The 13,772-nt window shown below is 40.8% G+C and overlaps 1 protein-coding gene across 1 annotated transcript in view; it reads left to right on the forward strand.

The window, feature by feature from the left end:
- Positions 1–9,628, forward strand: part of whrnb (whirlin b) — an 83,236-nt gene extending 73,608 nt beyond the window's left edge. Inside the window, exons 11-12 of the mRNA XM_041936360.1 lie at positions 4,021–4,152; positions 9,452–9,628. Of these exons, the coding sequence (XP_041792294.1) occupies positions 4,021–4,152; positions 9,452–9,628 (309 nt within the window). The remainder of the gene's footprint in view (positions 1–4,020; positions 4,153–9,451) is intronic.
- Positions 9,629–13,772: the final 4,144 nt, after the last annotated feature.

Below are 13,772 nucleotides of genomic sequence, written 5' to 3' on the forward strand. Positions count from 1 at the left end.
AAGGTGACTTACTGTGGTTCCGGCTCTCTGGAGCACTACTTCTGTTGCTTTCATTACCTTTATTTAATAAACATGGCAAGCACACATTACACCACAGCTTATTAGAGACAAATAAAAGCACTGCAGATCCTGTAAAATGTGATTAATTACGCAGCAGCACATCATCTGCTGTCCCATAATGATGTAACATTGGAGTGCATGACTGTATGGCAGCAGACCAATCAAATGAACAGATGAAGGAAAAAAACAAGAGTAAAATGAAGTATACTCTGTCTCAACTCATTTGCATACAAGGAGAAGACTGTGGTGTGGAGAAATTAAGCACATTAACAGAAGACAAGATGTGAAGAATTTGAAAAGAATCTAAACTTTTTCTTTCATTATGAAATTGTAACAAGAGATTTCCATAGAGCAGAGTCTGTGGTTAATGGTTAATTTAGAGACCTAAACTGTCTGCCACCAAGCCACTGAGTTAAAACCTTTATGGTTAAAGGAAACAATGAAATGGAAATTTATAAAATAAATATAAAGTTAACACAAACTGAGTAAAGTCATTTCAGTTGCTTCCAGTGCAAATCAGTTCAGAAGTCATTTAGGATAATCGTTTCCCTTCCAATTAGAGCAACAAGGGACAATGAGAAATAAAAAAGATACTCAACACTGGGGCAGATTATTAAGAGATGCATGGTAGAGATGTTTAAGGACCAAGGTCCCAACAGTCAGGACACACACAGATAGAAACCTCAGCATTGTTTTCTGGGTGGGCACAGTCATTTCTCTTTGTCATCAGTTAGCAGGAGTTATAGCAGACCTGTTTGCAAGTGCTATTTGATCTAGCAGGCCTGGGATGGGAAGCAAATCACTTATTCAAAATAAAGCTGCTGTGGGTATGTTACAAACGATCAAACAAACCTGTCAAAACATCCACCCTGTTGAGCAGACATAGACATCCATGCTCACACTGGAGAAGTGACAAAATGAAATAGACTCAAACCATAGACAGTGTGCAGAGTGAATATGTTCACTTTTCTACTTGCAGCTGATGGATACTATTCTCCTACAATTCAGTACACACAAGAAAGATGCAGGAGCTCCTCACAGCTGGAGAAAAACTAAATAAGTTGCAGGTGGTGGTGAAGCAGTTACAGAGCGATGTTGGAAAACATACAAGCAAAAGACATTTTGCGTCTTTTTTTGAACTTTGAAGGTGTTTTTGAATGTGTCACTGACACACTCACAGCATATTTTTCATACTAACTGCTAAAAGTGTATACTATGACAATTTGCATGTACTACATACTGTAATAATTAGTATGAAGTATGGGTTTGGGACACAGCATGTGCCAGCCACTTCTCTCCTCTGTGCCACACCTCAGTGAAACTCCATCCTTTTGGTTCAAACACTGACTGTATTGCAGCGTGGCATCATGCTATGCTGTAACATACAACAAACACTGCAGACAGAGCCGGATATGTCAATCCAGGTAGCAAATGGGATAAAACTGCTGCTTTTCTGAAGAGCTCACATGCACTAAGACCCTGCTGATGGATTTTACATTAAAAACTGCTGAACCTGCCCTCCTTAGCCCCTAACTCTGCCTGTTCAGTTTCAATGACTCTCTTCCTTGTATTCTTCTTCTTTTTTTTTGTTTTCATTTTACATAAAGCAAGTGAACAAAAAACTGTTGTAAGCACCCCTCTGGCTCGGGACATCCACTGTTGCTGTTTCCAATTACATTTCTTCCTCGCCAGTGTGCTTTGACCAAGTTGAAGCCAGTCTCATCCGCAAGATGAATGTGTGGTGTTGGCCTGGCTTCAAGCTCCATGACTCTCTAAAATAAAACCACAAGGAAGCATTGAGTGTCACACCTTTACAGCAGTTCTCATTATACCTACCAAACCAACCAAACCAAACTGTCAGCTTACCAGCATGTCCTGGTGTCTGAGCTCCTTCGCAGGGTAGAACTGCTTCATGCTGATTTGATGCTTTTTCAGTACTCTAGCAGTAGCTGTAATTCTTTCTCTTTCAGCATTTCCAAATGTTTTACCTGACATCAAATTTCCCAAATCCCCATTATGAAAACAAGATACTTTTGATTTTTAGTTTAGTTATAAAGTTCAAGGAAATTCACTATATAAGAGAAGTTTAGCAAGTTCAGTTGATTCAATTTACAGTACCTCTGAAATATGCAGTTCAGTCAGATGCTCTTGTAGAACATACATCTTACTTAATGGTTTGCTGGAAATTTCAGACAGATGCTACTGTTGAGCTTTGCAGATTGGGCTGCACTTTCAGACCAGCCTCCCACTGATTAACTATGGTTTTTAATACATGATCAATTATAAAAGTGCTAATCTCATCTGAAACTACGCCTCTGAGTTTTCCCCCTCTCAGCACTCTTCCACTACTCATATATACCCCCCTCTCATTCTCCTGTCTGCTCTTCCTCTTCTGCCAGCCCTCTCTGTGTCTGGCCGGCTCCATGTTTACTGATAAAAACTAATTTCAAAGACTGGCCCTTTTATAATAATGGCATGAAATTTAAAAGAGTACTCACCTGGGTAGTTTCTCAGTTAAAATGGGAGTCTCTCCTCTTTCCTAGTTTTTGTTTTTTAGATGTAACTATAGCAGAATGCAGCACATCACAGCAATCATGTGTTTTTGACAATCGAATGCACACATGTGCAAAATGGAGTAGAAATACAGAATTTTAAAGGTTGAGTTTGAGTGAGAGAACAATTCATGAATTTTATAGACATATGTCCGTGAATGCATTTTGTGTGGGAGCAATGCGAAGTGATCCACAGTAACTGCTGCTGTGGGAAGAGTTTTAAAAAATAATCCAGTAGAAATGCTTATAGCTAACTGCAATACATTGTAGCATTTTTCCGCCTGCACTGACATTTTCCATTGATTGGGAACCTGGGTGAGTGTTGGCCTGGCTGCCAAATGGGAACCAGGAGCCGGAGGGATTTTGGCTGCCTCAGGAGCAGACTTGGCTGTGGCCGACCCAGGGAGTAGAGGGACATTGACTGAGGCAGTGGGACCTGCAAGGTTTGGACAGTCGGATCACTATGGTGCAGGCAGCAGGATCTCTACAGCTGGCTGGAATCTAGTCTGGAGGCTCTCTAGCTCCAGACGAAGCCCCAGCAGAAAAGAGACCAGGGAGCTGGACGACAGGGAGGAAGCTTTATTGCGAGCTGGAGGCTGGCAGACCAGTGGCTCGCCGACCCGCGAGCTGGAGCTGGCAGGAGGTTAGTTAGCTAGAGAGAGTCTGGCTGGCTGTTTGCAGTCCAGCAGGCTGGCTCAGGACAGGAAGGCTGCAGGCTCACAAGCCCAAACCTAATGAACCAGTGTGCCGACTGGGAGCCAGCTTTCAAACTTCTGTGCTTAACCCAGCATAGGAATCCAGAATGGCCAGAATGTTCTTTCTAAGATTATCAGTCCCACATAACAGTTCATCCATGCCTGGAGCTTCCAAAACTCAGGGCAAGTCAAAATGAGTTGTGTCCCTCAGCAGATCCTTAATGTCCATTGTACTTTTCAAACGAAAAGAGAAATTATTTCTAGCAGATCTCAGCTCAAAACCCAGAAAACAACAAAAGCAGACAGGACTGTGAAAGGCAGGCTGAAAAGCCTGCTGTCATAGAGAGAGGTGAGGCACAATGAATTGTCCAAATGTGGATAAGAGTGCACAATTTTGGTCAATTTGTACTCAAAGGCATCAATGGTGTTGCACTCGGTTGTACACATGTAAGGTGACAGAAGTTCTGTGAAGAATGAAAAAAGCCAGAGTGAGAAGTTTAAACCCCACCTCCCTTCACACCTCCCCACACCTGATCAGTCATTGTGTGAAGTGGGCTTGCTTTTTGGACTGTCGGATATAGAAAGTAATAAAAAAAAAAAAAGATCAGAGGTAGTTCGTGGGTCTCATTTAGATCTACAAAAATGTTGCAGTGGTGACAATATAAAGTTCAACCTTGCTCTCAATTGCTCTTCCCCCTCATCCCTTTTCGCAGCAGACTGGCTCACCGGTCCCAGTGCCCAGTGCTACGCTGGTACGAGTGGTGAAAAATGCCAACACCCTTGGCATTGCTATTGAAGGGGGAGCCAACACACGCCAACCTTTGCCACGCATAGTCACCATTCAGGTGAGACAGCAATACAACAGAGTTTGGCTGATTTATGGTTCGAAGCCACTGTTTTTGTGCCAATGTTCAGTATCTTTTCTCTAAGAATGATTGTACATGACTTGAATTGAATATTACTCAGAGAAAAAAATCATTCTGGTGCAAAAACATTTCCCTTTCTGCTCTAATAGAAACTCTTCTTCATTCAGCATCTGATTATTGGCTTGCATTTGTTTTGCACAGACAGCATTATAAAGCAATCTGCAAATACAACTCCTCCTGTTGATATTTCTCTCTGACACCTTTCACATTTTGTTAAGTCCAACAAAGTACAAAGAAAGCAAAGCAGTACATTTCCGTAACAGCAGTGTTTTTTATGGGGTCAGGGAGAGAGGCGATAACATCAGCTAATCACAGAATGAGTTATAGCCTCAGTCGCCTCAGCAGCTCCCAGCCCTCCCTCTCTTTTATGAGCAGGGCATCCTTGAGGAGCTTTCGTGACTATGCAGCGATTTCCATAACAATGACTGCCTTCACCCTCCACTGTGAATCTCAGGACGGTGGATGACAGTGAATGTCAGTCAGTTTGATGATGACCCTCACAGTCATTTAGCCGCTCGTCAAACACGTCCCCTGTAATCAGCGTGACATTGCACAGGAATACATGCTCATTTAGCCAATTATATTCCTATCACATCAAGGGGCTGTAATCTAATAGAGTTCACTTTGGTGTGTTCTGAATGGCTGCGCAGTCATTGAAATCAGTGTTGCTGTTGAAGAGATTGATTGATTTATCTCTTTTTAGCCTTTTTAAAACCAGTTGGGTAGACAGAGAAATTAAAAGAGCTGGCCTACAAGATATTTGCAGTGGCTTGGAGACTACGACCCTTACAATACAACTACAGAATTTAAATTGCATTTTTTTAATAGACCTGCTCTGTAAATTACATGTTTGGTGCTTTATTTTAAAGAAAAAAAAATCTGTACTTAAAAGGGAGAAATGTATATTTTCTATGGTTTGATGTCATGACAGTGTCCTGCGTCTGTGAATTAAAAGTAGCACTTCATCATTTTAGCATTGCTCTCCCATGATATTGGCAGACTAACGATGGACAGTTTCAAAATCGATGCAGCAGAGCCAGATATATTGTCCTCTTTATGACACACATTCCTCTTCCTTGTCAAGGGCTGATGCCTATTCTGCCCAGAATGCAACTTGGAAATTTGGGTGTGTTGGTGTGATGGATAGATAGTTAATCAAATCTCTTCATTTTAAGATATAAAAATGTAGTTAGATGCCTCATGGTCCTTGTTCTTCCGCACCACTGCTAAAAAATACTGCCTGCTCTAAAGTTAACCGCACAATGCGAACAATGAGTCTTTCGATTGGATGTCAAATAAAACATGTACACCACCCACTCACAGGTTTCACCCCCACAGTGGTGAAGCCACTTAAAAAACTAAATACAAAGTGGTCACAGACACACATTTTTTTAAAGGAACCTTTCCATTAAATGTTGTTAGTGAAATGCAATGGTCGTGATTAGCTATTTCAACTTTTGCTTACTGCACCTTTAATGTTTCATTAACTATAAGATTCTGAGCTTGTTCTGTCTGTGTTTAATTTTGAGTTCAAATGAACAGAATAAACATAATAGAGGCAATATATGCATGCTTACTTAACAGCATTGTTATGGTGTGTAATTAGGCCTGGTTTTACCTGGCTGGAACAGCCGGTCTGCCTCTTTACACCTTCTCAAGCATCCTCAATGTAGACAGGTGGTTTGATGCATCACCAAAAATTGTCAGTGTGTAGCTGGCAGTAGAAAACAATGGCTATGTTTGGAAATCAAGCGCGGTCAGCATCAGAATTTGCTCCAGTTTCTTACGGCCACACACAGAGAAAGATTCTGACAAACGACTAGTCTTACAAGGTAATCATTAAGAGTTGACCAATCTTACTTTTTTTTTCATTCCTTTGAAATATGTCTGAAATTTCAAGTGCCGGCATAACTGAGCTGTTATAACTGAAAACACTGATGTTGCCTGCTGGGATGCCTGAACCCCTTTAATCCGTTATAGCGTTTACAACAGGGAGCTGTTTTTTGATCTTAGCCTTGTCCTCTGGGACACCAGGAGCTGCTGCATTGAAGCAGCTTGGGGTTAATGCCTTGCTCATGTGCATATTAGCGATAGTTGTTGCAGCAGCTGAGAGTTTGGATGAGTCATTACCCAACTCAGATTTTCTTGGCCAGTCTGCAGAATGAAAATTTGTTATTATTGGCCTGTTTGTCCAACAGTGATACTTTCAACTGCTACTTTGTAATTGAATGTCAGAATAGATAAACATATTTAGTGCCGAGGATTAAATTGAATTGGGCAATTTTGGCAGTTGTTCTGTTTGTCCTGAGTGGAGGAAGGGTCAGTGAATGACGGCTCTGTTAGACTGCCTAGTAGAAGTAGAGCAAATGGTCATGTAACATGACTTACTTATTCTAGTAGCAAAAGACTCATCTCAGTCATTGACTCAGATCCTTGACTTTCTTCAACCGCTGACCAATCTTTCTAAATGTCAAGCATGAAAGCAGCTCACTACTTAAAGAAGATGGCTTTCTATATTCAGCTAAAGTACAGGAATGGAAGAAAAATGTCCTTTTCAAGTAGGAAGGCCAGGAAGGAATTGTACTGACAATTACGCTATTTCAAAGCTGCATTCATTGATTTGGTCTGGCCACTCGTGGTGCAAGCTGAAAACACAACATCAGCATATTATCACCTCATAAAATTTCTGTTTTGAACTTGAGCTATTACTTATTTACACTTCCAGTATTAGCATTAGCAGACCAACATTCGCATTCATTTACTGCCATGTTTGTATCCACTTCATAAATATAAGTCCTCTATTCACTCTCCCTGGAACTCTGGGTTGGTCTCCACCAACTCTAGAGTAAAATGTAATCCTTTTAGCTGATTTTCTTCACAGGCTAGTAGTCTGTCTACCTGCCAGGCAGTGTACAGTGAGTTACACTTTTTCACTTAAAACGAGGTTAATGAAAGTGGAATCTGCGGGTCAGTGAAACCAAAACAATTATCTGAATAGACTTTCCTCCATTGGTATCACCAACACACCTCTCAACTGGCTTCATTCATACCTTTCAGGCCGCACTCATCCAGTTAAAATCATTCACCTCCCATCCAGTCCCCGTCACCACAGGTGTTCACCAGGGCTCTGTCCTGGGGCCCCTGCTGTTCATCATTTACCTCCCTGCCCTTGGACACATTTTTCATATACATCAAGTTCCCTTTCATGGCTACGTGTACGACACCCAGCACTACCTCTCAACCAAACCCAATTCCCAATACCTTCTTCCCTAGCCAATTGCCTCTTAGAAATAAAATCCTGGTTAACTTCAAACTTCCTCAAATTAAACAGCAATAAGACAGAACTTCTTTTAATTGGCACAAAATCCACATTAAACAAACTCCATAACTTCTCTTTTCTCATTGATAACTCGTCCATCACCCCATCCCCTCAGGTAAGAGTGGATGGAGAGTCTGGGTGTTGACAGCACCCTCTCCTTCACCTCCCATATTAACCATGTCACGAGGTCCGCCTACTTCCACTTACGTAATATTAACCGTCTCCGTCCTTCCCTCACTGCCATTCTTGTTCACAGTCGAGTCATCTCCCGTTTAGACTACTGCAACTCTCTTCTGTTCGGCCTCCCACACAAAACCCTTCATAAATTACAACTGGTTTAAAATTCAGCCTCCCGTATCATCACACGCACCCCCTCCATCCACCACATTACACCTATTCCACAACAGCTCCCTTGGCTCCCCATCACATACTCAATCAACTACAAAATATTCCTCCTCACCTTTAAAGCCATACACAACCTCACCCCTCCATATCTCTCTCATCTCCTCCATATTGCCACACCCGTCAGCACCCTCAGATCCTCCTCCTCCACCCGTCTCACTCTCCCCCCCTGCTCGCCTTGGTACCATGGGGAGCATTCAGCTGCTCTGGAACTCTCTCCCACCTGACTTTCATAATACTGACTCACTCCCACATTTTAAATCCAAACTCAAAACTCATCTTTTCTTTTCATTTCTTTTCACTTGAATCTTTTATTGCTTTGTTTCTTAAACTCTGTGTTTGTTTTTACAATGTAAGGTGAGCTTGAGTGTCCAGAAAGGCGCCTATAAATAAAATGCATTGTTATCAGCTAAAAGAGCTCCACCGAGTTTAGTTTAATTCTCTGTGGGGTTTAAACTACAAGCAACACACCTGACATTGCATATAGTTATCTGATCTCACTGGCCACCTTATTAGGTACATCTTGCTAGTGCCAGATTAGACATCTTTTTGGCTTCCGAACTGCCTTAATTCTTTGTGTCAATCCCAATTCTAGAAATATTGTTATGCTGTGTAAAACACAAGTAAAACAGAATGTGATAATTTGATAAAAGACTGGAGAGCTGTGGACTGCTTCAAAAACACCTGTTTGGAACATTCCACAGGTAAACAGGTTCATTGGAAACAGGTGATAGCATCATGATTGATTTTTTAGATCAAGTGAATGAAAGTGAATGATTGTGAGTGAAGCAGAGAACAAAATCTTTAAATGGAAAACAAGCAGGCAATTCAGCAAGGGTTTTAATCAATGAGAGTGAAGAGCAGTATTCAACAAGCAGGCCTGTATGGAGATACTGTGGTCATGAGTCCAAAATCCAGCAGCACACCATCCAATATAAAAAGAATTATATCTGTATAGTTTTCTTAAATGTATACAATAATTTAGCTCTTAAATTATATAGTCTATATACTTTATGATTCACACAATGATTCAAATTTTGTTTTAATGTCTTTTCTCACAATGCCAGGAAAAAGACTCAAAGACTAAATCTCTTTGTTTGTTCTAATTTTTATGGGCAAATTTAAGGAAATTGGCTCTAAAAAAAATCATAGAAATGCAAAAATAGAGAATGTAACTCCTTTGGGTGTTAACGACAATACCAAGGACATATCCTCAGGGTCTTCAGTGGTACTATACCTACAAGAGTAGCACTGAGTGCAGAATATATCCCTAATATTACAGCTACAGTAAACATCCAAGAACAAAAGGAAACATCCTGGGTTTTGGTAACTCTAGTTTGTATGAAACTGTAGGAAAGTTGTCTTGTACTGTAAGAAATGTTAACCAAAAACCATGGCTTCCTACTGACTGCTCACTCATCTGTTGCTGAATGGAGCTATCTTTCTAAATATGTCAAATGACTGTTTCCTTTCCCTCCTTCATGTCCCTGCTGACAGAAGGGAGGCTCAGCTCATAACTGCGGCCAGCTGAAGGTGGGTCAGGTCATCCTGGAGGTCAACGGCATTTCCTTAAGAGGTCGGGAGCACAAGGATGCCGCCCGGATCATCGCTGAGGCCTTCAAGACCAAAGAGAAGGACCACATTGACTTCCTGGTGTTTGAGCCGGGACTCTAGTATGAGGACTTTGCACTTTATGCAGCTTGGTTTGAGAAGACACTGTTTGACTGCTTTGAGGGAACTGTGTGAACTCCACATGATGTTGCCCTATAATCATGGCCCTCATTTTAATTTCAGGGAAAGAAATAGTGGAAAGATGTGTCGGGTATTTGTTGATTGCACTCTACAGAGATATGCACAATTTAAATGTAGAAAAGGATATTGATATTTGCCATAAAAGTCATACCTGGGTCAAATGTTATTTGCATTTTTTCATTAGTTACTTCTGTTTCATTAGTTTTCAAACTCAGAATGTTATTTTATGCTTCACCCATTGGACAATTGGTACTAATAGAGTGGTTGCCACACCAAATAATATTGAAAAGAGCCAACAATATTACAGTCAGTAAAGTCAGTCAGACTTTGTCATTTTCATTTCAGCCAAAAAATAACATTGTACTCATCAAGTTAAATACTGTAATCTTTGGACAATACATCAGACAGGACGAGAAACAGGACCAGACATGCTGTTCAGACAGAGTAGCTGCTGTTTAATTTGGAGGTAAATCCAAAAGTGAACAAACTGAAAACAACAGTACAAACCTCTCAGTGCGCTGCAACACAGATGTACACAAAACCATGTTTGGAGGATCAGATTTTGAACATAGCCCCAGGTAAGTCAGACTTATTTAGACGACAAAAGGAAGGCGATCAGTAAAACTACCACGAAAACTAGACTGTTAACATCCATCACAGATTCCAGACCCACTTCTGGGTTCAATTTTAAGTTACCTTACTGGCTGTTTTTGTGTGCACAACTATTTTCCAGTGCAATGAGGAATTATTACTGGAATTTCAGGTGTGGTCACTTTAGATTTTGCCTCCAAATAAAGTAGTAACACATCTACTGTAACTAACTGTAGATGAGCTGGTTTGTATACAACCTGTCTACTCATCTCACCGCTTATGTTTCTTGACCTGTCACACTTCATAGCGATGCCACCACATCTGATATGCCAGCAATTAAACTGGTGAGGATCATTTTATCTTGACTGATAAAAGTGATGAATGCAGGCCAAGTTGCAAAGAACAAGTTTGAGAGAAAACCGGCTAACTTCATTGGTTGAGGTGTAAGATAAAAATATCAAACTGGCTGTGAGAGTTCTGCAGGTTTGCTTGCTAGCTAAGATAGACGAATGGCTTCAAAGCTTCAAACTTCAGCCTACTACTATGTATTTGTTCAGAAACAAAAATTTTAAGATTTCATAATGTGAAAAATTTCTTATAGTCACTGCTCACTTTTTCATTGAACTTTGGTCAAACATTAATTAGACAACATATCTGTCTGTGTGGCTCTGCTCGTCAGAGGTTTTGTTATAGCTGAAGATTACTGGGAAAGTCTGACACCTAACAGACCACCACTTACATCTCCCAGACAAACATTAAACCATCTTGCAAATATCGTTTGACTCATGTTTGGCATAATTACCCTGATATGTCATGAATGAAATCCCATAACTCCCATATCTCAACCAGCATATCATGGCAAAATGACTGCATGTCCCATTAGTCTGTCTTAAAAGGAGAATTTATGAAGAGTGTCACAAACTGACTGATGGAATGTGACAAGAAGGGAGTGCACACATGAGATTTACTGAAAACAAGAGTCGTTTATTAAAGTAACGTCAACACAAATCATATGGCAAGCCAAAAGCCAGTGATGCAGAGAGGATGCCAGCTGTAGGGAGGGAGCGTCAGAGTGAACACATGGGCCAGCTTTTATAGCCGAAGGGCCAGGCGAGTTTCATAGGCTGATGACCCTTCCATGTCAACCAGTTGCCAGGTGAGGTTTGCCAGGACAGTCTCCGAGACAGCATGAGGGGCATCACTACAGGACTGACTAAACTGATTCTTCAATCAACTACTCACTAATCAACTAAACACTAATGGAAATCAAACCTCATCAAACTCTCAGTCCCCACAGATTTATACATTAGCAGCAGCTCCTTGGTGATGACCAAAATGGTGCTTTTCTTTTCAGAGCATATATATGTTTAACCCGTCACAATCATTTTCAGTATGTCCATTCTGAAACATCTCCTCAGTATTTTAGCAAGATTGCCATATCTACTTCAATAGCTGTATCACAGACATTAATGATGTGATAGTTTGTATATAATGTAGATTGCTTATAGTCCCGACATGAAATGACTCTATATAACTTTTTACAATATTAGATAGTTTAAATAGTTTACAGTAGATTGATATTTTCAAAGATTCTAACACTACATCATATCACTCATATTTTGTTTTATGGCTTCAAGATCTTGAAGTGCAGGAAGAAACCACATCCAAAACAGAGATCAACGAAGGTCATACAGTATATGACATAACCATATCCTGCACTCGGTGGGATGCTGATGAGCACTGAGACTCAGTAATGAATCAGTGAGTTGCTCATGCACTCTACAGGAAACGCTGATCAGATTGGAGTATCCTGTTATAATTGATAAGGTGTGCACACACTGTGAGGAACAGAAGCAGAGAGACAGAAGACAGTATGACCAAATCAGAAAGCCATACTATTACTGACTGTGGGAACTGGCGATTTGTCTGTTCAGCTCGGGCCAAAAAATGCAGCTGTTGTGTGCCCATCGTGCTCATAGAAAAAGTACACTGACTTGCTAATTTATTAGGTCCACCCAGCTAAAGCTAGTGCAGACTGCTGTAATTTAACAGCCCTGCAGTAAATCCTACCTTCACTTTTCCCTGTCAGTTTTCAATTGTTGAGCCTTGGCCAGAATAATCTGTCCATTAAAATATACCAGGGAGGGTAGACGTAAATATTACAAACACCTCTTTATATGTGTTCTAAGTGTTGCTTTGTAGATTTGCTGTAGAGCTGATGCTACAGTAACTGCACTCACAATAAATGCACTGACAGAAACTTTTGAGCTGAGTTTTGTTGCAAAGATTTGTAGATGTGGAACATTCATGACTCTCTACTGTATGTGCAGTGTTGCAGTTATATATATGAAAGGATCAGTTACAGCGAATGGGGCACTCCACCGATTTTACACATAAAATTCTATTCTATTAGTCATGAAGAGTACTACTCAGCCTGCGAGGACAGTTGTATAATGTTTTCTGTGGCTCTGGAGGAGCTTTTTCAAGTCGGAGAAAATAACCCTGATGATGTCAGAAGGGATATTTTGTCTAGAGGTTGGAGACTGCACATTTGCGATCACAAGAAAAAGTGTTCAAGTGATGAGAGCAGCACATCCGGGTGCTTTGCTCTTGCATCATGCCCTTTTTGGGTAAAAGCAGCACCTCTAATTGGACAGGCAGTAAATGCAAATTCTGAGGTCGAGCATAAAATTAGAGTACTGTATTGCTTTTTAGCTATTAGGAGCTCAAAACCTATTGCATCGGCCAATCAGGAGATTATGTTATATTGTTCTGTCCTTTCAGCCTGCCCCCATCAAAACAGACAAACCTGAAATAACAAGTAACCTTACTGGATCAAGGTCACGTGTTTGACATATATCACTTTTTCTGTCTTTAAGACTCTTTGTTTTGCTGTTTTGTAGTCTGTCAGGCCGGTCTCATTCCCAGGCGTTAAATACGCCCTTTGTCACGCCCCTCTGCGTCTCACACGGACATACAGGGTAGCCTTTAGTGTCTGTATGAGACGCGCCACACTTTCAACTCTTTGAGAATGAGAACGCATTGAGTCTGTCCAACTAATTACAAAGCTGTGGCAAAACGAATTCGCTGTCACTATTTAGCTGTTTGTGTTTATTGCACATCCTTTTGCCATGAGCTAAGAGAAGTAAAAAACAGGTTGGTTTAAGCCCCAGTTTCTATGTAACTTTATGCTGTTTTTATTGTTAGAAGGTTGATCAGCCCAACATATGAGAATTATTCACTTTAAAATACCCTCTACTCCCAGCGCTCTTTAGAGTGGACACACTGTTGAATCAAACTCCATTCTAAAAGCAGGTGTTTCCTGGTATGGCCATATCTTTTTACAGTAAAAACTTTAATTACATCATCACTGAGACTCTTTTCCGATTCGCTTCGATCTACAGCACAATCAGCATGTCATTTACTCAATAACATCATTAACTCACCTGTGATGAAGACTGGCTGGGTCCCACAG

The sequence above is a fragment of the Chelmon rostratus genome, chromosome 5, assembly GCF_017976325.1.
Source record: "Chelmon rostratus isolate fCheRos1 chromosome 5, fCheRos1.pri, whole genome shotgun sequence".
Taxonomy (NCBI): Eukaryota; Metazoa; Chordata; class Actinopteri; order Chaetodontiformes; family Chaetodontidae; genus Chelmon; species Chelmon rostratus.